This window comes from Bacillus rossius, chromosome 8, assembly GCF_032445375.1.
Source record: "Bacillus rossius redtenbacheri isolate Brsri chromosome 8, Brsri_v3, whole genome shotgun sequence".
NCBI lineage: Eukaryota > Metazoa > Arthropoda > Insecta > Phasmatodea > Bacillidae > Bacillus > Bacillus rossius.
In genome coordinates, this window is record NC_086336.1 from 49,832,312 (window position 1) to 49,855,192 (window position 22,881).

At 37.7% G+C, this 22,881-nt stretch overlaps 1 protein-coding gene across 1 annotated transcript in view; it reads right to left on the bottom strand.

Moving 5' to 3' along the window:
* The window catches only part of LOC134534900 (alpha-mannosidase 2-like), a 205,034-nt gene that overhangs the window by 5,893 nt on the left and 176,260 nt on the right, over positions 1-22,881 (bottom strand). Inside the window, exon 4 of the mRNA XM_063373581.1 lies at positions 2,157-2,290. Within this exon, the coding sequence (XP_063229651.1) occupies positions 2,157-2,290 (134 nt within the window). The remainder of the gene's footprint in view (positions 1-2,156; positions 2,291-22,881) is intronic.

Consider the following 22,881-nt stretch of genomic DNA (forward strand, 5'->3'; position numbering starts at 1 on the left):
TTAGTTCGGTGGAATCTTATCAAAACGTTCACGTACAATGACTTTTCGGAATAAATACTAAATTTGGATTTAATAATTTTTGTTGGGACAATCATTTAAAACAAGCTTGTTCACATTGATGGTCGTTGTATATGGGTTGCGTATGTAATGGAAAGTAGAATCTAAATGTAGTTGTTTAATTTTATTCGTCGCGCTATAGATATTATAACATGAGGCATGAATGTATGGTGAGGTGTTTCTTAAATTTAAGATTATATATATATATATATATATATATATATATATATTGTTAAGCTTGTAAGCCAGCCCCTTGGTTAACTTGCCAATAAAAAGGTTGAACGTGTTTGGTTCTACGTAGATGTAACATTATCAGGGGAAATGGGGGAAGGATGGGGCATGGCGTTAGATCCCAGGGGCAGCCAGCCCCCCCCCCCCCCCCCCCCACTTGGAGTTAAAAAAAGCCCCTAACTGTGGATGTAAGTGTAACTGTGAAACAGGGATGATAAACGGAAGAACAAAACTATTCTGTAAGGAAAACATTTCGAATATTATTAACCAGTGACGGGCCAAATCCCACTTTTCTCGAATCCGACTCTTGAATTCGAATCCCAGAGAGTACTTCAAATACACCCTCTTTGTAAGAAATGAAAAAAAATATTAAATATGGTGTTGAAAATTTAACCCTTTAAATTTTTTGTTCAGGAACTAAGTTTCCAGAATCAATACATACTGTAATTACGTTGAAAGTATAATATATTGGGGAATAGTAACAGTATAAGTAGAAAGAAAAAAATATTGACCTTGTCAACTTCAGAGTTTATCAGTGTATAATTTTTTTATTTACTTTAGTTTCTCTAATATTTTTTCCTTCGAATCGACTTACGCGAATATCGAATCTTTTGAGAACCATGGATTTTATGGAATTTTAAGTTTGAAAGAATTTTTTTTGGCCATCCCTATTATTAATTCTGCCCCTGGCTGCACCGTCTAGTGAGCGTCTTGGGTAGGTTACACCCCTCACGCGCAAAATATCTTCGGCCGCAGTTTTCGAGGGCAACCGCTGCGCATCCTACAGATTTACGCCCTTGAGCGTCGGCAAAGAAGCATCCACCAGAAGGGATCTAAAGGAAACGGTGATTAAAAAGGATTTTCGGGGGAAGCCCGAACCGAAAGTCGAACCCCGATATTCGGAACGCAACACCCTGGGGGAAGGGGAGGGGGAAACAGTTATATAGTGTGGACAAAATAATTTCACAGTAACAAAAAAAAAAGCTGTTAACAAGAGTGTGCTCAGGCTTTCACGGCCATTGTCTGAAGTAGCTTGGCTTCTGGGTTGTAGCCGTGTCCTTGGCGGATAATTCACCGACGTTTCGGTCGACATTGCAGTCGCCATCATCAGGGAGCAGTTACCTGATGACGGCGACTGCAATGTCGACCGAAACGTCGGTGAATTATCCGCCAAGGACACGGCTACAACCCAGAAGCCAAGCTACTTCTGTTAAGGGGCCCGCCTACCTGGGCACACATACGATGTGCAGAGCTTCAGGAAAAACCACGCGATTTCAAAACTACTCAAGATTTCCGAGTGGGGCCTATTTACGAATAGCATTTAAGAGTTCGCTGAGGGCCGAAAAGTACTTTTAATTTCGGATTAAGTTTTTAAACTGTATTTTTAGAAGCGTTAAAATGGCTAAAACGCGTGTTTTCAGAGTAATTTTTAGGCATAAAACAATCAGTACAGATTCTTGAAAGCACTTAAGGGGCTTGCATAACACCTTTATCTTCATTTATCCGCCATATAATGTTGCGGTCACCGCTCAAATATCACAGTTATCCTGTGCCGACGAGACGAATGCGCGCCAGTTCAGAGACTTGCGCTTAGAGGCTATACCGCGCTGGAAGCACCAGCGAGCGTCGCGCTTATCATCCCGCCTCACTAACACACATACACCCCTGACGAGGCGGGCCCCTTAACAAGTGACCATAAGTTGTGTTATCGTTAGTAAAAAAAAAAACCGTGAAAAATAAAATTTATTTTTCACGTCATCCGTCATGAAAGGACTGCAGACTATAGAATCGCAGTGTCCGTGTGGCCGAGTAACTTTAATCCCGTCGACGGGACGTGCTTGGAACAAGAGTGACGTCGTTAATTTTACCTTCGATGAGCTGGTCCAGCATGGCGTACATGTGCACGGTGGCCTCGTCCGTCATGACCCAGCCGCCGGTCATGATCTCCAGCCGCCCCTGCTCCAGCAGCCTCCGGACCACGCGCCGCTTGGTGGGGTGAGCGCTGCAACACACGAGGCGTTCGCCGTCGATCACACGACGTGGCGACGGAGTCGCGAACACATACGGCCGCGATTCATCTCGCGACAAGATGAAACCGAAAGTCGCCTCTGCCACTGTCCTCACAACAGAGCAACTGGGTGACCGAGGGGTCCCAGGGATGTGAGAGGTATGGTTCCGTGACGGTTCTACTCAGATTCCACAGAGGGGGTCTGGGGGTTAACGGCGGAGCTGGGGGCGGGTCGGTGGGGCCGAAGTTGGGATGGGTCTCCTCAACCTCTCTACCTAGCCGTGCAGCTCACCAGTAACATGCCGCGAATGGAAATGGAAATTTCCCGGTTCTCGGAACACATGTTGAACACTGGCAACAGTGTCAGGCATGTAAAAGATCCACCTTTCTCCTAACAAGGTCAACACCCTAGCGGGTTCAGATGCCTGGGGCAGCATTGGTGTATTCATGAGGTGTGAACCTAAATTACGTGTCCTCACAACAGATTATTTGGAGAAATCTCTCACCTGATGACAAAACCATAGACCACACTTTTAAAAACATTTTCACCCTAAATTTTACGAAAAAACACTGGTTACGAATCATCCAGGGATCTTCGTGAATTTAACTGATATCTTCGTAAATCAGCGAGTTCTTGACCATGAACCCACAAGAATTTCCATGGTAAATGAATCAAAACATTCAAAACACTTTTCTTCATATCTCGTGTCTATTTACCCTAAATACAATCGAAACCGATACTCAGTAGTCGGGAAATTATCGTAGTTTCTACGAAGAACCAGTTGAATCGGCACATGCTGAAGAAAGGGCCTCAGTCCAAGCAAACCCAGTTTTGAGAAAAAAAAAACGAACAAATCTGTCTCGAAGCAACCCTTTTAGCGTACGTTAAGAATTTCCCTAGTTGATATTAGCTGACCCGCGCGCGTGACTCAATCCCTTTTAGCATATACAGTTGAAGCTATCCTATAACATGCGATTTTCATTCTTAACTCACGTTGTCATTTTTTTCGTGACTGAGGCCCTTTTAGCAGGTGCCGATTCAGTTATTAAAAAAGTACGAAGTACATACTCTTCGTCTGTTTGAGGTTCGTTCTTCGTTGAAAAGTCCGTAAAGTACCTGTCATTGGTTAAAATATTCGCCTCCCCCACCCCGCCTCCCGGTGGGCTCGAACCCGGAATTTCGCAAGTGGGTGACGTGGCAGACCTGGCCGTGGCCTGTGGGTTTTCTCGGGGTGCTCCCGTTTCCTCCACACCCCATCTCACCTCGCCTCACGCACTCTCTAGGCTGGTCTGAACGACAGGTCTGTCCCTCGGGCAGGACAGCCGGCTTCTGTTGAGTGACAGCAGGCTTCTGTTGAGTGACAGCCCCGTTCCATCCATGCGGACCCTGCCCCCGGGCGGGTAACCGCGTGTCGATTTTCATTTTTTTTCTAACAGTGTTCCCAAGTACCGGGTCACGGACAACCTAGTGCACTGTGAGAAATCGCTTTAAAATTACTGACTTCAAACGAAGAATTAACTTAAAGTAAACGAAGAGTTCTTTGGAATAACAGATAAGGCGATCTTAGAAGAAACTTCGCCATATTCAGACTTACAAGTTAATGTGTTTCGTTGCGAAAAAGTTAAACACAAGAGCGGAAGTGGAAGAAGAAGGGTTTTTCCTGTAGACCTAACAGGTTTTTGAAGGTTTGGTTAATACATAATGAGATTGTTTTTGATTTTTTTTTTCATGTTCAAGGTTAGTGAACTTAGCAACAGCAAACTTACGAAGATGACTTCGTAAATTTACGAAGATCCTTGGATAATTTGTAGCCAACCTTCTTCGTAAATTTTTAACAGTGTTCAAACGTCCCACCCGTCAGCGGCCAATAAACAGGCGACTTTCACCCAAGTATGTAGAGGACTGTGCATTCACCGCGGTCATGGTTCAGTGGTCGGATAATTTTCCTCCCGCCTGGGTGATCCGGGTTTTGGCTTCCAATGTGACCACAGCAGGATTTTTTTTTTTTTCGCAAGTGGTGCGTAGCCGGTGGGGTTTTCTAGGTGTACTCCCGTTTCCCTTGTCCATTCGTTCGTTAAATTGCTCTAGCCTCTTCTCATCTAGTATCAAGGCCGCGAGACGAACAATGCTGCCCCTGAGTTAACCTTAGAATCCTCCCCCCCCCCCCTTATTTTACCCTTACTTCGTAACTCACGACTCGATAGCTGCGTTTCTTTAGTGAAAGTATTTTTTTTGCCTTTCACGAGAAGCATATAAGTTTGTACAATTTTCCTACCTTTTTTTATAGGTAGATAACAATGAAATACTACAATTTTTTTAAATTCTAAGACCACTTATAAGTGAACTGTCTACACGTTATAAGTAGTGCGTAGATACTAAAAACATTTACTGCAGTGGTTACCATAGTGCAACTTCCGTAAAATGTTCATTTAGTTTATAGTTACATGGTCCATAGGCCCAAAAAAAACAAACATATTTAACATGTGAGTTTATGTAAATCGCTTTCTATGGACACGATACATAAAATACAGTAATGGAAAATTTCGGTCGAGTTCCACAATGGGCAAACCAGACCACGGGTAAAAATGAATAATTGTTGAAAATATATAAAAAAATAATAGCTCTAACAAAACACAATAGATTCCATTATATTAAAGTTATTATATTTCCTAAGATTAAAATGAAAAAAAAAACCAATAGATTTAAAAGTTTTTCTTTTACTAGCAAAAATAGCGTATGAAAGTAAGTATAAAGGATCCACACAGCAGGAAAATATTCCCTGGTAAAGGGAAGTTTTTAACTTGGCTCTCTAGGCCTCTCCAAGTACTTAGCAGGAATAATATAACAAATAATCTTGTAAAATACATATATTAATATAGTTTTTTTTCGTGTAAATGTATAAATTTACAATATATGTCATTAAACGTGAATATTTCAGTACCGTTTACAAAAAAAAAAATACAGTGTAGTGAGACTTCTCATTGCCATTAGATAATATTGTTTAAATATATGTTAACGAAAATTTGAGATGAAAAATAAAATTCAAAAGATGTATATTGATAATTTTACAGGAAAAATTCTCACGTATTAATAACAAGGAAATTAATCAAACATAGCATGCGACATCGAGCCTTAAAGGTTAATATATTTAAATCCTAGTATGAATAGAGGTCATGAAATCGTGTAGTACACCATTTTCAACTAACCGTTTTTATGTAATCTTCTTCGTAAAACTTTTTATTATTGTATATAATTCATAAATCAATAAAAAATGTTTTGCCAAAACGCTGAAAACTCAGGTTTCTACGATAATGGGCGAACCACGTGTATATTTGTTCACGAATTATATTTGGGAAAAAAAGAGCATTACGGTAAAAGCTACACACGAAGAGTTAATTTAAAATTGTATCAACACGCTTTATTACATGGCCACAGCTCATGCTAGCATTGAAATATACGTTTGCTTCTAATCTTTCCAAAAGCATAAAATAAACGACAGAAAAATTTATGCAACCTCTTATGAACAATAAACCATAGTTAAATTACGGATTTATTTAAAATTATCAGCGTCAACACGAAATTATTGAAACGAAATAGTTTAGCATCGAGAAGCTTCAGCTCTTGAAAATTTAGTCGTTATCGAGTATTCAATTAGTACTTTTGGAATTAACAATTACTGTAAATTTTTGTGGTAACCCAAGAATACGGGATTGACTATTTGACACAGTTTATTTTTCACGCACTTCATAAAATTAACATTTTAGCATTTATATAGAGGTACTTATCTTTTCAGCTCTTAATCGAATTGTGTAATTTACATTGTAACGCTTTTTAGTTGTTTCTTTTCATATAAGCCGTTTATTAAAATATTCAACTATATTCATCCGCATGCATCAGTTAAATCAAAAATTTTATAGTAGAATTAATTATTTGCCATTGTGCGTATTTTGGCAGTAATTCTTTACTCTCAATAGCCACGATATTTGCACATAACAAAATTAATTAATTCGTTTCATTTGCAGTCCGAGAGGGCCACATTTAACTCCTACCACGAGTGATTTTTAATCCTCTTATCACTGGAAAATAAATTATGGCTGCGAGAAGATTTTATTTCATAATGAGTAGCAAAATGAGAGTTTTCATTGACTTGGTCAGCAAGTTTTAATAATACCATCAAACAAAAAAATAATACCATTAAAAGCATTCATCAGGGTGCAAATTAGTTTTAAATGATTAAATTTTGGTAAAATAAACTTAATTTGAATGCACAAATATAATTGTGATATAAAATTAAATAATTAACTTTATAAACCTTTTATATAAACATTGAATACTGATATAATTTTTAATTAATAATAAAAAATGATAGATATGCTGAATGCTTATTCTAATTTTTATTTTTAATTATTTATTAAATGATAATATAATAATTTGTAATGAAAATAAATTATTCATAATACAACCTAAACTCACGTATATAAATACACTTGAAATGTTTACAAGTACACAATTGATATCGCTAATATTCACAATAAATAAATGTTTTTAATTATATGGACCAGTATTCAATATCAATCAATACATTTTTGAACGCACCTCACGCGTAGTTCCGCACCCGCCGCTAGAATCCGCTATCATAGCAGCTACATCGACTATCGAATCATTCGATTTACAAGGTGAAAGGTTAAACTATATAATAAAACGTCTCCGGTAAAAGTTAAAACGACTTAAAAAAGTATTTAACTCCGGCTTAGACCTGATTTTTGTCAAGGAATTTTATTCAAACACTGCCCACCATGTGAAAATTTATTTTAAAAGTTAATACATATAGTTTACTTACACGTCAGATTACTATAAATTATTAAATATTAAAGGTTTGTTTTATTATTATAAAGTTCTATTTTTATAACCTATGCGAGTAGTATAGGAATGTATTTCCTGAAACTGGGTTCTGGGTGTGGAGCCGGAGCCGGTGTCCGCCATATTGGATTGTGACGTCACGGCGGCCATTTTGGAGGAGTGTAACGGGACATAGCGTAACGGGACAAGTTTGACCTTGACCTTTGACCCTCAAAATCCGCCAAAATTGGGCAAAAATTGCCCAAAATTCCTCAAAAATCGCCAAAATTTACATTTCTTAGGAAAAAAATTCCACCAAAAAATCTCAAAAAATTCCTCAATTCAAAAATTAGAATTTCGAAAATCCTCAAAAGTCGTTTTGTCCTAGAAAGAACCCTAATTCCTAAAACTGGCTTAAAACTCCTAAGAGATAGCCGCTTATAAGCCATTTCTAGGAATAAGGATACCATGACCGCCATCTTGGATTATGTCATCACCGATGCATTTTTCGTTACGGCCGCCATCTTTAACTTTTTTATTTACTATCCGATTTTAATGATTTTTTTTTAAATTTATAAAAAAAATTAAATAATAAAATTTTAATAAAACATTTATAAAAAACAAACATTAACGACACGGAGTTCGGAGTCCTCGGTTCGAACCCGGTGAGGGCAAAAAAAAATTAAAAATGGCGACAGGCTCCTTCCTTAATGGTGGCTGCAGGCAGACTGACTCCCACCACTTTTCTTAAAGCAGATATATCGTCACCTAGTATGACGTCATGTCCGCCATCTTGTCTTCGTTGCTGGAGACCACCATCTTGTTTTCGTCGGCGAGAGTGCGCTGACGCCATGTTAGTTTAGTTCTTATCCGCTAGAGTGCAGTAATCATTTATTACTAAGGTGCCCGCCATCTTGAAATTTGGACGCCATATTGAAAATCCGTAATTATTTAGCTAGAAATTCGGGAAAAATTACTAAATTCGTTAAATAAATCACTCATTAATTTACATATTGATTCGATCCGCTCCTGTCCTTGGTTCGATACCCGATCGATGCAATAATGTTTAATTTTATGTAAAAAATAATAATTTCAATAAACCATGTTCAACATTCGTAAAGAGACTCTAAATCCTCTACGACCACCATCCTATCAGACATCAAGACCACCATATTGGAAATGCGTAATTTTAATGCTAGAGATCCGGGAAAAAGTTCAGAAATCATTAAATAAATTTCCGATCAATAAACTGATTAATTAGATCGACTAAGGTCCTTGGTACGATCCCAGGCCGATACAAAACAACTTTAATATTCTTAAAAAATACTAAAAAAGTGTTAGGTTTGAGAAAATAAAAACACCACAAGTTCTTTTAAAAAAACTTTTATTACATACTTACTACACTACTACAAGTACAAAAAAAATACACAGACAAATTACTAAAGTTTTGTGGATTTCTCGATTCAAACAGTCTTCTTGTTGTATGGTACTACAATTGTGTATTACATAATCCCGTAATTTCAAGTTTTTGATCTTCTCACAGTACGTGCAGTCGGGTGATGGAACACCGCTGGATGCTCCTTCCTTCATCAATGCCACTGGAACTGTTGACAACCATTGTAACACTGCTGACATGTTAACTTCTGAAGCCTTTGAGGTCTGTTCTGCGGAAGATGTTGCACGCGTCGAAATCTCCTGCTGTGCTGAGAGAGCAGGTGTAGCTGTAGACGTCGTTGTCATCGTGCTCTGCACTGATGATGGTAGACCTTCGATCCAGGTTGGTATATATAGTGGTAATGATGCCATCGAGTTCCCAAGAATAGCTAGATACCGGTCTATTATGTTATACAAGTCTAACTATCCGATCCGTTCATTACCGCAGCCAGAGACGGACTGAAGTCCATATCACCAGGGTCTCACTTATATAGGCTCATCAGTCGGTACAACACATGAGTCAAAACAAGAACCATGTTCATTATACTCACACTTAACTTTCTCGGAGCATTTTTTATAATGAAGATGTAAGCTATCAAGACGTGAAATTAGTTTTTTGCACTTATTGCACTGAAATTGTATTCTTTTAACATTATTAGAACAACTGCTTCTTTCATGTCTGCGAGCATTTGAGGTGATAGTAAATGATGCGTCACAGTATTTGCACTGACGCAATGTATGCTCTTCATTAGTTGAAGAATCCATTGCTGACGATGAAACTTCGGATGATGGTGGTATCACATCTGTTGAAATCTCCTCCAATGTTGACGACGTCGTTGCCAACGGGATCTGCACCTTCTCCATCGTAGCTGTCGTCAAGGTTCCCGTAGACGATGGTACAACCTCCGAGTTCGACGTTAAAGACGGTACAGATGCCATCGAGGTCTCAAGAACAGCTAATTGACACGACTTATGCACCAGAAGAAACAAACTAGGTGATCCTTACACCGCCGACGTCAGTAACAAACTGAGCGTCCTGCTGTCTAGGACTCGCTTATATACATGCACCATATGGAATAATACGCTAGTCAAATCAAGAACCATTTACAATAATACTAGAGTCAAATCAACAAATTAAAAAAGAGGATCATTTGATCGAAAAAAAAATTCGATCGCTCCAATATACGCCAGGCTCCAAGAGCTACAATTCACGTCATCAGATCCATCTACATTTTGCTCCTATGCTTCAATTGATCATTAGCTGCAAGTGCTCCAACAGCTCCATCAGCTTCAACACGTAATGTACGCAATGTACACGCAATACATGCAATTTACACGCAATAAATGTAATGATTACACAGTACACACAGGAAACGGAATGTACACACAGTACACACAGGAAACTAAACGGACACACAGTACACACAGGAAACTAAACGGACACACAGTACACACACAGGAAACTGAACGTACACACAGTACACACACAGGAAAGGAACGTACACACAGTACACACAGGAAACTGAACGTACACACAGTACACACAGGAAACGGAACGTACACACAGTACACACACAGGAAACGGAAAGTACACACAGTACACACAGGAAACAGAACGTACACACAGTACACACAGGAAACGGAACGTACACACAGGAAACGGAACGTACACACAGTACACACAGGAAACGGAACGTACACACAGTACACACACAGGAAACGGAACGTACACACAGTACACACAGAAAACGGAACGTACACACAGTACACACAGGAAACGAAACGTACACACAGTACACACAGTAAACGTAATGATCACACATACAGTAGCGGAAACAGACACAGGCTTAGTTGGAAATCAGAATACAAGAAATAAAAACATTAAATTTTTACTTTCAATATTTTATTACTTCTCAACATTACACAAATACAAGTAAAAGAAGCCATTATTGTATGTAGCCAGCTTTCCTCAGTTCTTTGAGTATGAAGGATATTTCTTTGATGCACGGATAGTTTCCTGCACAAAGCGAGCCATGTAGAAGTCTTAGCCGGTCAACCAATATGTTTGGATCTTTCCATGATGCGTAATCAATCTCTTCTACCACCATCTTACTTGCTTGTTTATTATAAATACGTTTAATATCACAATCGTCCCAGTGATCATAATAAGCATTATCAGATTTATTTATTATAACACGGCGTTTCCATCGTTTAGGTCTCAGGACATCGCCACATTCTACGATCTTGTCAGCTCTAGGTGCTTCATCACAGTCTATGCCTTTGTCAACAGCCTCAGAGTCACTGTAACAATCACTGTAGAAGACATCCTCTTCACCCAGATTACCGTATGAATTCGCTATCGATGATGTCGAAGTGTCTTCATCGTCTTCATGCTCCCTTTTTAGGAGTCCATCATTTTTACAAAGAATGGAGGATCTACTGAACATAGGCTTGAATGTATTCTCACTTTTCACGGTGTTGATACTTCCATTAGTTTCAGTCTTCCCGAAGCCATTAGCATCCTTCAATTTATGTTCTTCCTCACGATCAGGTGAGCTAATACCATCACGCTCAGGACAAGGAAAATTATTGTCATAATGCAGATCACTCTTCTTTAGTCTAGTGGATCCATCGGTGTCCTTTATGCCGTAAGTAGTCTTGACTTTACATGTTCTACCATGTCTTTTTAAGCTGTCAATTCGTGTTAACAACCTGCTACAACGATTACAGCTTAACATGTTGCGTAGTGGGTTTCTAGCACAATCATTCTTCTCATGACAAAATCCTTGCCACAGTATCTACAGCGGCTTCCTTCCGATTCAGCTATAGATAACAAACCACGATCCATGGTAGCTTCTGTGACTAATGTTAGATACAAACTGTCAGTTTTCTCCAATTGGAACCATTTCTTAAATAGAGTTTTTGAAATATTTCATCAGCGAGAGTTAAGTTATCTAATGCAAAGCAAATTGATGCAAGTAGTTCTGGCTGTCGTCAACAGATGGCGCCACGTGTTGCTTGCAGGTAAATAATATATATTTCATTAATGTGGGATGCGGAACGCTCACTATCGATCGCAAAGGGAGGTTGGCTTCGATAGTATCCAAGGAGAAAAAAGTTCGTCCTTCCTGCTAGTGCTTCTCAGATTTCTCACGGTCCGCCATCTTGGATTACGACGTCACGGCGGCCATCTTGGATGGGTGTGACCTTGACCTTTGACCGAAACCGCAGGAATGATCGCAAGCACATGGATTAACCATCAAAATATTGATAAGAATAATCAGGAGCACACGGAGAAAACCATCATAATATTGGCAAGAATAATCAGGAGCACACGGAGAAAACCGCCACAAGTTTTCTTTGATATCATTAAAATACAAAAAAAAATTAATATAAAATTATAAATAAAAACGAAAAAATTCAAACATTCTGCTAGCTTGTGAACTTCTCATTGTTGAGCAAAGATAGAGTTCTAGTACAAGCCAGATTGTTTGAATTTTTTCGTTTTTATTTATAATTTTATATTAATTTTTTTTTTGTATTTTAATGATATCAAAGAAAACTTGTGGCGGTTTTCTCCGTGTGCTCCTGATTATTCTTGCCAATATTATGATGGTTTTCTCCGTGTGCTCCTGATTATTCTTATCAATATTTTGATGGTTAATCCATGTGCTTGCGATCATTCCTGCGGTTTCGGTCAAAGGTCAAGGTCACACCCATCCAAGATGGCCGCCGTGACGTCGTAATCCAAGATGGCGGACCGTGAGAAATCTGAGAAGCACTAGCAGGAAGGACGAACTTTTTTCTCCTTGGATACTATCGAAGCCAACCTCCCTTTGCGATCGATAGTGAGCGTTCCGCATCCCACATTAATGAAATATATATTATTTACCTGCAAGCAACACGTGGCGCCATCTGTTGACGACAGCCAGAACTACTTGCATCAATTTGCTTTGCATTAGATAACTTAACTCTCGCTGATGAAATATTTCAAAAACTCTATTTAAGAAATGGTTCCAATTGGAGAAAACTGACAGTTTGTATCTAACATTAGTCACAGAAGCTACCATGGATCGTGGTTTGTTATCTATAGCTGAATCGGAAGGAAGCCGCTGTAGATACTGTGGCAAGGATTTTGTCATGAGAAGGAATGCTAGACGTCATGAGAAGAATGATTGTGCTAGAAACCCACTACGCAACATGTTAAGCTGTAATCGTTGTAGCAGGTTGTTAACACGAATTGACAGCTTAAAAAGACATGGTAGAACATGTAAAGTCAAGACTACTTACGGCATAAAGGACACCGATGGATCCACTAGACTAAAGAAGAGTGATCTGCATTATGACAATAATTTTCCTTGTCCTGAGCGTGATGGTATTAGCTCACCCGATCGTGAGGAAGAACATAAATTGAAGGATGCTAATGGCTTCGGGAAGACTGAAACTAATGGAAGTATCAACACCGTGAAAAGTGAGAATACATTCAAGCCTATGTTCAGTAGATCCTCCATTCTTTGTAAAAATGATGGACTCCTAAAAAGGGAGCATGAAGACGATGAAGACACTTCGACATCATCGATAGCGAATTCATACGGTAATCTGGGTGAAGAGGATGTCTTCTACAGTGATTGTTACAGTGACTCTGAGGCTGTTGACAAAGGCATAGACTGTGATGAAGCACCTAGAGCTGACAAGATCGTAGAATGTGGCGATGTCCTGAGACCTAAACGATGGAAACGCCGTGTTATAATAAATAAATCTGATAATGCTTATTATGATCACTGGGACGATTGTGATATTAAACGTATTTATAATAAACAAGCAAGTAAGATGGTGGTAGAAGAGATTGATTACGCATCATGGAAAGATCCAAACATATTGGTTGACCGGCTAAGACTTCTACATGGCTCGCTTTGTGCAGGAAACTATCCGTGCATCAAAGAAATATCCTTCATACTCAAAGAACTGAGGAAAGCTGGCTACATACAATAATGGCTTCTTTTACTTGTATTTGTGTAATGTTGAGAAGTAATAAAATATTGAAAGTAAAAATTTAATGTTTTTATTTCTTGTATTCTGATTTCCAACTAAGCCTGTGTCTGTTTCCGCTACTGTATGTGTGATCATTACGTTTCCTGTGTGTACTGTGTGTACGTTTCGTTTCCTGTGTGTACTGTGTGTACGTTCCGTTTTCTGTGTGTACTGTGTGTACGTTCCGTTTCCTGTGTGTGTACTGTGTGTACGTTCCGTTTCCTGTGTGTACTGTGTGTACGTTCCGTTTCCTGTGTGTACGTTCCGTTTCCTGTGTGTACTGTGTGTACGTTCTGTTTCCTGTGTGTACTGTGTGTACGTTCCGTTTCCTGTGTGTGTACTGTGTGTACGTTCCGTTTCCTGTGTGTACTGTGTGTACGTTCAGTTTCCTGTGTGTACTGTGTGTACGTTCCTTTCCTGTGTGTGTACTGTGTGTACGTTCAGTTTCCTGTGTGTGTACTGTGTGTCCGTTTAGTTTCCTGTGTGTACTGTGTGTCCGTTTAGTTTCCTGTGTGTACTGTGTGTACATTCCGTTTCCTGTGTGTACTGTGTAATCATTACATTTATTGCGTGTAAATTGCATGTATTGCGTGTACATTGCGTACATTACGTGTTGAAGCTGATGGAGCTGTTGGAGCACTTGCAGCTAATGATCAATTGAAGCATAGGAGCAAAATGTAGATGGATCTGATGACGTGAATTGTAGCTCTTGGAGCCTGGCGTATATTGGAGCGATCGAATTTTTTTTTCGATCAAATGATCCTCTTTTTTAATTTGTTGATTTGACTCTAGTATTATTGTAAATGGTTCTTGATTTGACTAGCGTATTATTCCATATGGTGCATGTATATAAGCGAGTCCTAGACAGCAGGACGCTCAGTTTGTTACTGAAGTCGGCGGTGTAAGGATCACCTAGTTTGTTTCTTCTGGTGCATAAGTCGTGTCAATTAGCTGTTCTTGAGACCTCGATGGCATCTGTACCGTCTTTAACGTCGAACTCGGAGGTTGTACCATCGTCTACGGGAACCTTGACGACAGCTACGATGGAGAAGGTGCAGATCCCGTTGGCAACGACGTCGTCAACATTGGAGGAGATTTCAACAGATGTGATACCACCATCATCCGAAGTTTCATCGTCAGCAATGGATTCTTCAACTAATGAAGAGCATACATTGCGTCAGTGCAAATACTGTGACGCATCATTTACTATCACCTCAAATGCTCGCAGACATGAAAGAAGCAGTTGTTCTAATAATGTTAAAAGAATACAATTTCAGTGCAATAAGTGCAAAAAACTAATTTCACGTCTTGATAGCTTACATCTTCATTATAAAAAATGCTCCGAGAAAGTTAAGTGTGAGTATAATGAACATGGTTCTTGTTTTGACTCATGTGTTGTACCGACTGATGAGCCTATATAAGTGAGACCCTGGTGATATGGACTTCAGTCCGTCTCTGGCTGCGGTAATGAACGGATCGGATAGTTAGACTTGTATAACATAATAGACCGGTATCTAGCTATTCTTGGGAACTCGATGGCATCATTACCACTATATATACCAACCTGGATCGAAGGTCTACCATCATCAGTGCAGAGCACGATGACAACGACGTCTACAGCTACACCTGCTCTCTCAGCACAGCAGGAGATTTCGACGCGTGCAACATCTTCCGCAGAACAGACCTCAAAGGCTTCAGAAGTTAACATGTCAGCAGTGTTACAATGGTTGTCAACAGTTCCAGTGGCATTGATGAAGGAAGGAGCATCCAGCGGTGTTCCATCACCCGACTGCACGTACTGTGAGAAGATCAAAAACTTGAAATTACGGGATTATGTAATACACAATTGTAGTACCATACAACAAGAATACTGTTTGAATCGAGAAATCCACAAAACTTTAGTAATTTGTCTGTGTATTTTTTTTGTACTTGTAGTAGTGTAGTAAGTATGTAATAAAAGTTTTTTTTAAAAGAACTTGTGGTGTTTTTATTTTCTCAAACCTAACACTTTTTTAGTATTTTTTAAGAATATTAAAGTTGTTTTGTATCGGCCTGGGATCGTACCAAGGACCTTAGTCGATCTAATTAATCAGTTTATTGATCGGAAATTTATTTAATGATTTCTGAACTTTTTCCCGGATCTCTAGCATTAAAATTACGCATTTCCAATATGGTGGTCTTGATGTCTGATAGGATGGTGGTCGTAGAGGATTTAGAGTCTCTTTACGAATGTTGAACATGGTTTATTGAAATTATTATTTTTTACATAAAATTAAACATTATTGCATCGATCGGGTATCGAACCAAGGACAGGAGCGGATCGAATCAATATGTTAATTAACGAGTGATTTATTTAACGAATTTAGTAATTTTCCCCGAATTTCTAGCTAAATAATTACGGATTTTCAATATGGCGTCCAAATTTCAAGATGGCGGGCACCTTAGTAATAAATGATTACTGCACTCTAGCGGATAAGAACTAAACTAACATGGCGTCAGCGCACTCTCGCCGACGAAAACAAGATGGTGGTCTCCAGCAACGAAGACAAGATGGCGGACATGACGTCATACTAGGTGACGATATATCTGCTTTAAGAAAAGTGGTGGGAGTCAGTCTGCCTGCAGCCACCATTAAGGAAGGAGCCTGTCGCCATTTTTAATTTTTTTTTGCCCTCACCGGGTTCGAACCGAGGACTCCGAACTCCGTGTCGTTAATGTTTGTTTTTTATAAATGTTTTATTAAAATTTTATTATTTAATTTTTTTTATAAATTAAAAAAAAAATCATTAAAATCGGATAGTAAATAAAAAAGTTAAAGATGGCGGCCGTAACGAAAAATGCATCGGTGATGACATAATCCAAGATGGCGGTCATGGTATCCTTATTCCTAGAAATGGCTTATAAGCGGCTATCTCTTAGGAGTTTTAAGCCAGTTTTAGGAATTAGGGTTCTTTCTAGGACAAAACGACTTTTGAGGATTTTCGAAATTCTAATTTTTGAATTGAGGAATTTTTTGAGATTTTTTGGTGGAATTTTTTTCCTAAGAAATGTAAATTTTGGCGATTTTTGAGGAATTTTGGGCAATTTTTGCCCAATTTTGGCGGATTTTGAGGGTCAAAGGTCAAGGTCAAACTTGTCCCGTTACGCTATGTCCCGTTACACTCCTCCAAAATGGCCGCCGTGACGTCACAATCCAATATGGCGGACACCGGCTCCGGCTCCACACCCAGAACCCAGTTTCAGGAAATACATTCCTATACTACTTATGCGAATTCATGGAAATTAATTTCCTAACAAACGTAATTAATTTAATATTACTTTAAGTAAAAATAAAGAATATTGGCCTACCTAGGACATAATCCAGTGGACTGATTAATGCATTTAATAATTTATATCAATTGGATAAACATATATTTAAATGTATTCATATATATGCTTAAAGCACAACTTGAATAATCCAGTAATTTGTAATAATTAAAAAAGAACTTTACACCACTGTGTTTAGAACTACGTTTCTTTAACTTATTACCCGCGCTTACGAAACCTGATAGAAGCTTATAAGGAGAATTTATGTTATAATATCCATAGGTTTTAAAACTTTTTATTCTGACTATTGTATTTTACCAAATATATAATAATAATAATAATAATAATAATAATAATAATGAAGTGCAAAAAATGGGAAATAAATTATTATATTCCTGGGTAGTTTCACTTTCATAAAGTTTACATTTGGCACACCAATACGTTTGGTATGTCCCCTAATTTTTATGAACGTGACTACATATGGGTTAATGTTCATGCACGTTGGTCCACCATCTTTCTGTGAAAATTTCGCTACGTGGTGCGCGTGCATCATAGCAATTCACTCTCGTAATTATTTTTCCACAATGTGCCTTAAGAAGTATAACATATATATAAGTGTGTGTGTATGTATGTATATATATATATATATATATATATATATATATATATATATATATATAAACGAAATACGGAAACAGCAATGCCTTACCAACCTCAACGTGTTGTCAGATGCTTTTAGTAAACAGACAACATTTGGATTATTTGAGCAGTTTTCCAACAGCTTGGATTTTTCTGCCTGCTCCGAGCAGGCAAGCCACTGCGCACGAGTTCTGTCGATGGAACTTGTGTGGGGTTCTTTCGATTCGCCGCATCCGGTTCCCGTTCATGGCGACTTGCTTCCAGGCGTGCTAGGAAGAACTACACGGGCTTCCAGGCGTGCTAGGAAGAACTACACGGGCTTACAGGCGTGCTAGGAAGAACTCCACGGGCTTACAGGCGTGCTAGGAAGAACTACACGGGCTTACAGGCGTGCTAGGAAGAACTACACGGGCTTCCAGGCGTGCTACGAGGAACTACACGGGCTTCCAGGCGTGCTAGGAAGAACCACACGGGCTTCTAGGCGTGCTAGGAAGAACTACACGGGCTTACAGGCGTGCTAGGAAGAACTACACGGGCTTCCAGGCGTGCTAGGAAGAACTCAACTGGCTTCCAGGCGTGCTACGAGGAACTACACGGGCTTCCAGGCGTGCTAGGAAGAACCACACGGGCTTCTAGGCGTGCTAGGAAGAACTACACGGGCTTACATGCGTGCTAAGAAGAACTACACGGGCTTCCAGGCGTGCTAAGAAGAACTCCACGGGCTTCCAGGCGTGCTAGGAAGAACTACACGGGCTTCCAGGCGTGCTAAGATGAACTCCACGGGCTTCCAGGCGTGCAAGGAAGAACTACACGGGCTTCCAGGCGTGCAAGGAAGAACTACACGGGCTTCTAGGCGTGCTAGGAAGAACTCAACAGGCTTCCAGGCGTGCTACGAGGAACTACACGGGCTTCCAGGCGTGCTAGGAAGAACCACACGGGCTTCTAGGCGTGCTAGGAAGAACTACACGGACGGGCCGCGGGGAGAATGTACTACTCCCCGCCCGCACAACGCCAGATCTCGCTGGCTCCCCGGCCTCGTTAAGGGGCCTCCCTAGTAGCATCAGAAGTTAGCGGAACACTATGTTTTTAAAATAATGATGGGACTTTATTAATCGACACTACGAATCTGAAAATTTTTCACCCACGAGAAGATAATACACGAATTGTCTGTATACTTTTACATTTTTGTTTTTTTCTATCAAAATATGAAATAAAAAATCACCAACTTGTCCAACTTTGGGGCCATTTTATACTGCTTAGGAGAATGACAGAAAAAAAGTACAAGTCTAGAAAAAAACATAATTTTTTTCTGAAGAAATTTATGTATTTAAAACATATAGTCATCGCTTTGAATTCCGAGATATCTTTTCCACAATTTCTGCAAATCCTGAAAGTTTTCCACCGTCTCGTGCTGCCGCTCGGTGAAGCCAGCTCGCAGCCACAGCTCAGGTAGCGGGGTGGAGGAACCCGTTCCCGGAGGGGAGTCAGGCTACCTGTGTGTGCGTGCGTGCGTGAGAGGGAGACAACCCACAACCGGCACCGGTAAAAGATAATCCCGTGACAGAAAGAAATTCTCAGAATTGCTTTTAGTGTGCCTCGCCACAGTACCATGTGCTCGACTTACTCTGTGACTATATTCGTGTATCTCTAAAACATTGCTTTTGTTTAAACTACTAATATCCTAAAGCTTACAATACTAGATCATGTATTACGAAATAAAGTATTGAAACTAATCAATCAACACATTGAAAGTTGTCCTACAAACTATTTATTGGTGGCTTTACAGTCTCGCTAGCTAATTCGACAAAATTTATATTTAATTTTTAACATGAAAATACACTTCATTGTTTTTCCTTTTATTTTTAATAAAAATTCAAGAAACAATTATTATACTACCCAATATTTTTTAAAATTATTTTAGTTTTCCAAAATGACTTTACACATCTTACAACGCCGGGGAAAAATTTTATACTGGTATTAACCAAATGGTTAACTATTTACAAAAGTTTTGATACTTAAAAATGTAGGTTTTATATAAAATTATCTTAAATTAAAAGAAAAATCGTATTTTGAAAACTAAATGTCATTTTGCTATGCTTTTTGGTTAGATAGATATCTGATTGTCTGTACTGTTTTAAAAATGTTCATGGAATGATAAATAAAAATTAAAAACTAGGGAAGTTCTATATTAAATAAGCTAGTCAGAATTATGTAAATGTTCCTCCTGGCGCAGGAATCACGAGGAGGATTGAAGATGAGGTCAGTGACCGATCGCTCACATATGTAGTTATGGATGGTACGTTATTAATTACAAAATTCAAAAACCATTTTGAAGTTAAAAAGTATAATTAGTGGCAATGTTTAATAAAGATGACGTAAATTTTCAGATAAACTTATTTCTACAGCTCAATTAATTAATAAGGGCAGGAAATAAATTTTTTACAGCAATTATACAAAATTATTAAAAAATTTTAAACCACAATTAATTTATCCAAAAACCAAAATTAATTAAATATTGCCCACACATTACAACATCCACGAAAGAACCTTGCAAATTATTTTTGTTAGATGCATTATTTTGCATTCAAGTTCTTTATTTTTTTATACTTCACCTACTTATAATTGTTACATATTTGGCACATTGTCCGTCACGCCCAATTAAAGGGCCTGAATAAGTAGAACGCGTTTCTGATCAAATTGCACGCCTGTTACTTTACCTGCAACCTGGAGCGGTGTGAAATAAATTATTGTACATTCGTGACGTTGGCAATCAACATAAATATTTATGAGTTAAAACCAAACATAACTATAACGGATAATCAAAGAAATTTTGAAAGCTTGTTCTGTTTTTATATAGTACACAAAGCAGTTAAACCATAAATTATTTGTTGTTGAAAAAAAATTATCCTTAACCTTTCATGCTTTTTTTCATTTATTTTTATTACCAGATATTTCCGTTTATGTAATACTTTTATATATATATATATATATATATATATATATATATAACAATATAGCAATCTAGAAAAAAAATTAAGGTAGCCTTATTCCAAATATGTTATGATAGACGTTAGTTAACTAAGAATATAAATTCGCTTTACAACCACAGCTTGTACACAAGTAAAAAAAACATGGTTCTACTTACAGGCCGTATTGAACGTAGGGTAGGTTTATGACAAATACAACAGCAATAAACATATGGCTGAGTCTGCTTTCATGTACACTTTTTTTTTAAGTTATCACTTTTAAAGCGGGTAAAGGGTACCTATCAAGTAGCTTAGCATTACCCACAGTGAATGTCATGCTCCAGAAAATGTTCGAACTATGTAATATTTGTATCACTGTTGCGTTACAGACCTGCAACTTTTTTCAGTGCGCGATGTCACTCTCATGTAAAAAATTGTCGTGTTTAGCGCAAACGTGTTCGAATGAATCCACATCGAGCTGCCAAAGAATACCTATCGATGTCGGCAACATACATAAGTATACAAACCAACGTTTACAAGTGTATTCATACGTAAGTATAAAACTGGCGGCGGGCCATGATGCAGTTGGTTCTTCGCGTACAGTCCACTGACGGGATAAGAAGCGTCAAAGATCTTATATGGCTATTCTGTAAACTTGTATGCCATTTCACTGCCTGCTTTAGACAAACAACATCCATTACTTTTAGCTTTGGCTTGAAAAGAATTACTCCGGCCGGCTTTCTTATATGACTTATTTCAGCTCCTCGTGCGACCAGTGTGTATAATTTGTCCGCGGCCTTATCTTTGGCTGAAAGTTATTTGTAAGAGAAGTTGTATCGGTAATGTTCATCATGTATTACATAACAATTCGACTTAGATACGAACATGTGTTTTTAAAATATATGTTTAATAACTTGCAATACAAAGTATGTGTTGAATTTCATGTATTGAATTTTTTTTTACATTATGTACGAACATTATAATCACAATATTTCATGAGAAATTTTTAAAACATTTTACAAAGCAATCTCTAATTTCTTCCACACCTCATGGTTAACCTTACTATTTTATTTCATGTTTCAGTTGATTTAAACTGTTTGGAATCATAATATGACGGACAATGAAGAATATTAGTTTCAGTAAATTTTATGAGAGGATTTACTTATTACATTAAATATACCTCAATTTTTACCTCAAAGGAAAATAGTTGCATATCATTAAATGATAAATATTTGTTTCCCATTAATATAGTTTATGAACATAACTTATTGTTATAATACCTACATTAGTTAAATTGTGTTTTTGTAATGCTCTCCTATTTCAGTAAAATTTTTGGGCAAATTGAATAGCATATAGTCGATCTTTAACATAAGCTTTTGGAATACATAAATATAATAAATTATGTTCTCGTGATTTTAACAATTAAATATTTCTTCGCATGAAAAAATTAATTAACTAAAAAATATTTCAGTAATTTATACTTAAGGACTAAAAAATTTTATTTTTATAATATAATAATATTGTATGTATGTATACTTTTCTGAAAAAAGTAGATTCAAGAAAACAAATTTTCTTCTTTTTAATTTTGTTCTTGAACTTACTTGACAAGCGATATTGAACTTCAACTTTATACTTTCGGTATAGCACTTTTCGATTTATTTTCTCCAAACAGGAATTAAAAGTAAAGAATAAATAACATTTTCCTCTATAATTATTGCAGCCGTATACTGAAAAGTTTAACTTTCCTTTATTTGCATGACGCGGAGCTCCTAACTACACAAAATTTTTGTTATTTATTTTGAACGTTGTGTTTATGTTTCCTTACAAACTTAAATGAACCTCTTAACATTTAATTTCATCAAAAGTTATACAATATAAGTATCAAGTTAAAATATTTTTAAGTGTAGTTGTGGCTATTTGTTGTTGAAAATGACATACACTCTTAAGTTTGAATGAAAGTGAGATATGATAAAATTATATTTGTAGTTAAAAACAGATAATTCATTTCAAATTCAATCTTTTGTTACATGCATATTTCCAAATAAATTTGACAATATATTAAATTCTATGCATTTGAATCTATTCGTATATTCTGCAGCATTAATTCCTATAAGCAAATACTTATTACGTACAATGTACTTTTAGTCCTGTCGTATAGTTATGCAAAAAATTGTATCAAAAGTATTGTTTCTTCTATGCGGTTATGGTTTAAAAAGAAAAAAAAAAGTAATTTAATTTATTTTTAAATTCGGTTGTCAGTAAGAACACGTATTTAGTGTAATACGACATATATTATTCTGTTTATTAAAACATTACTATCGATAACTCCATTTTAGATTTATCTGTCTATGTTATATTTCAAATTGATT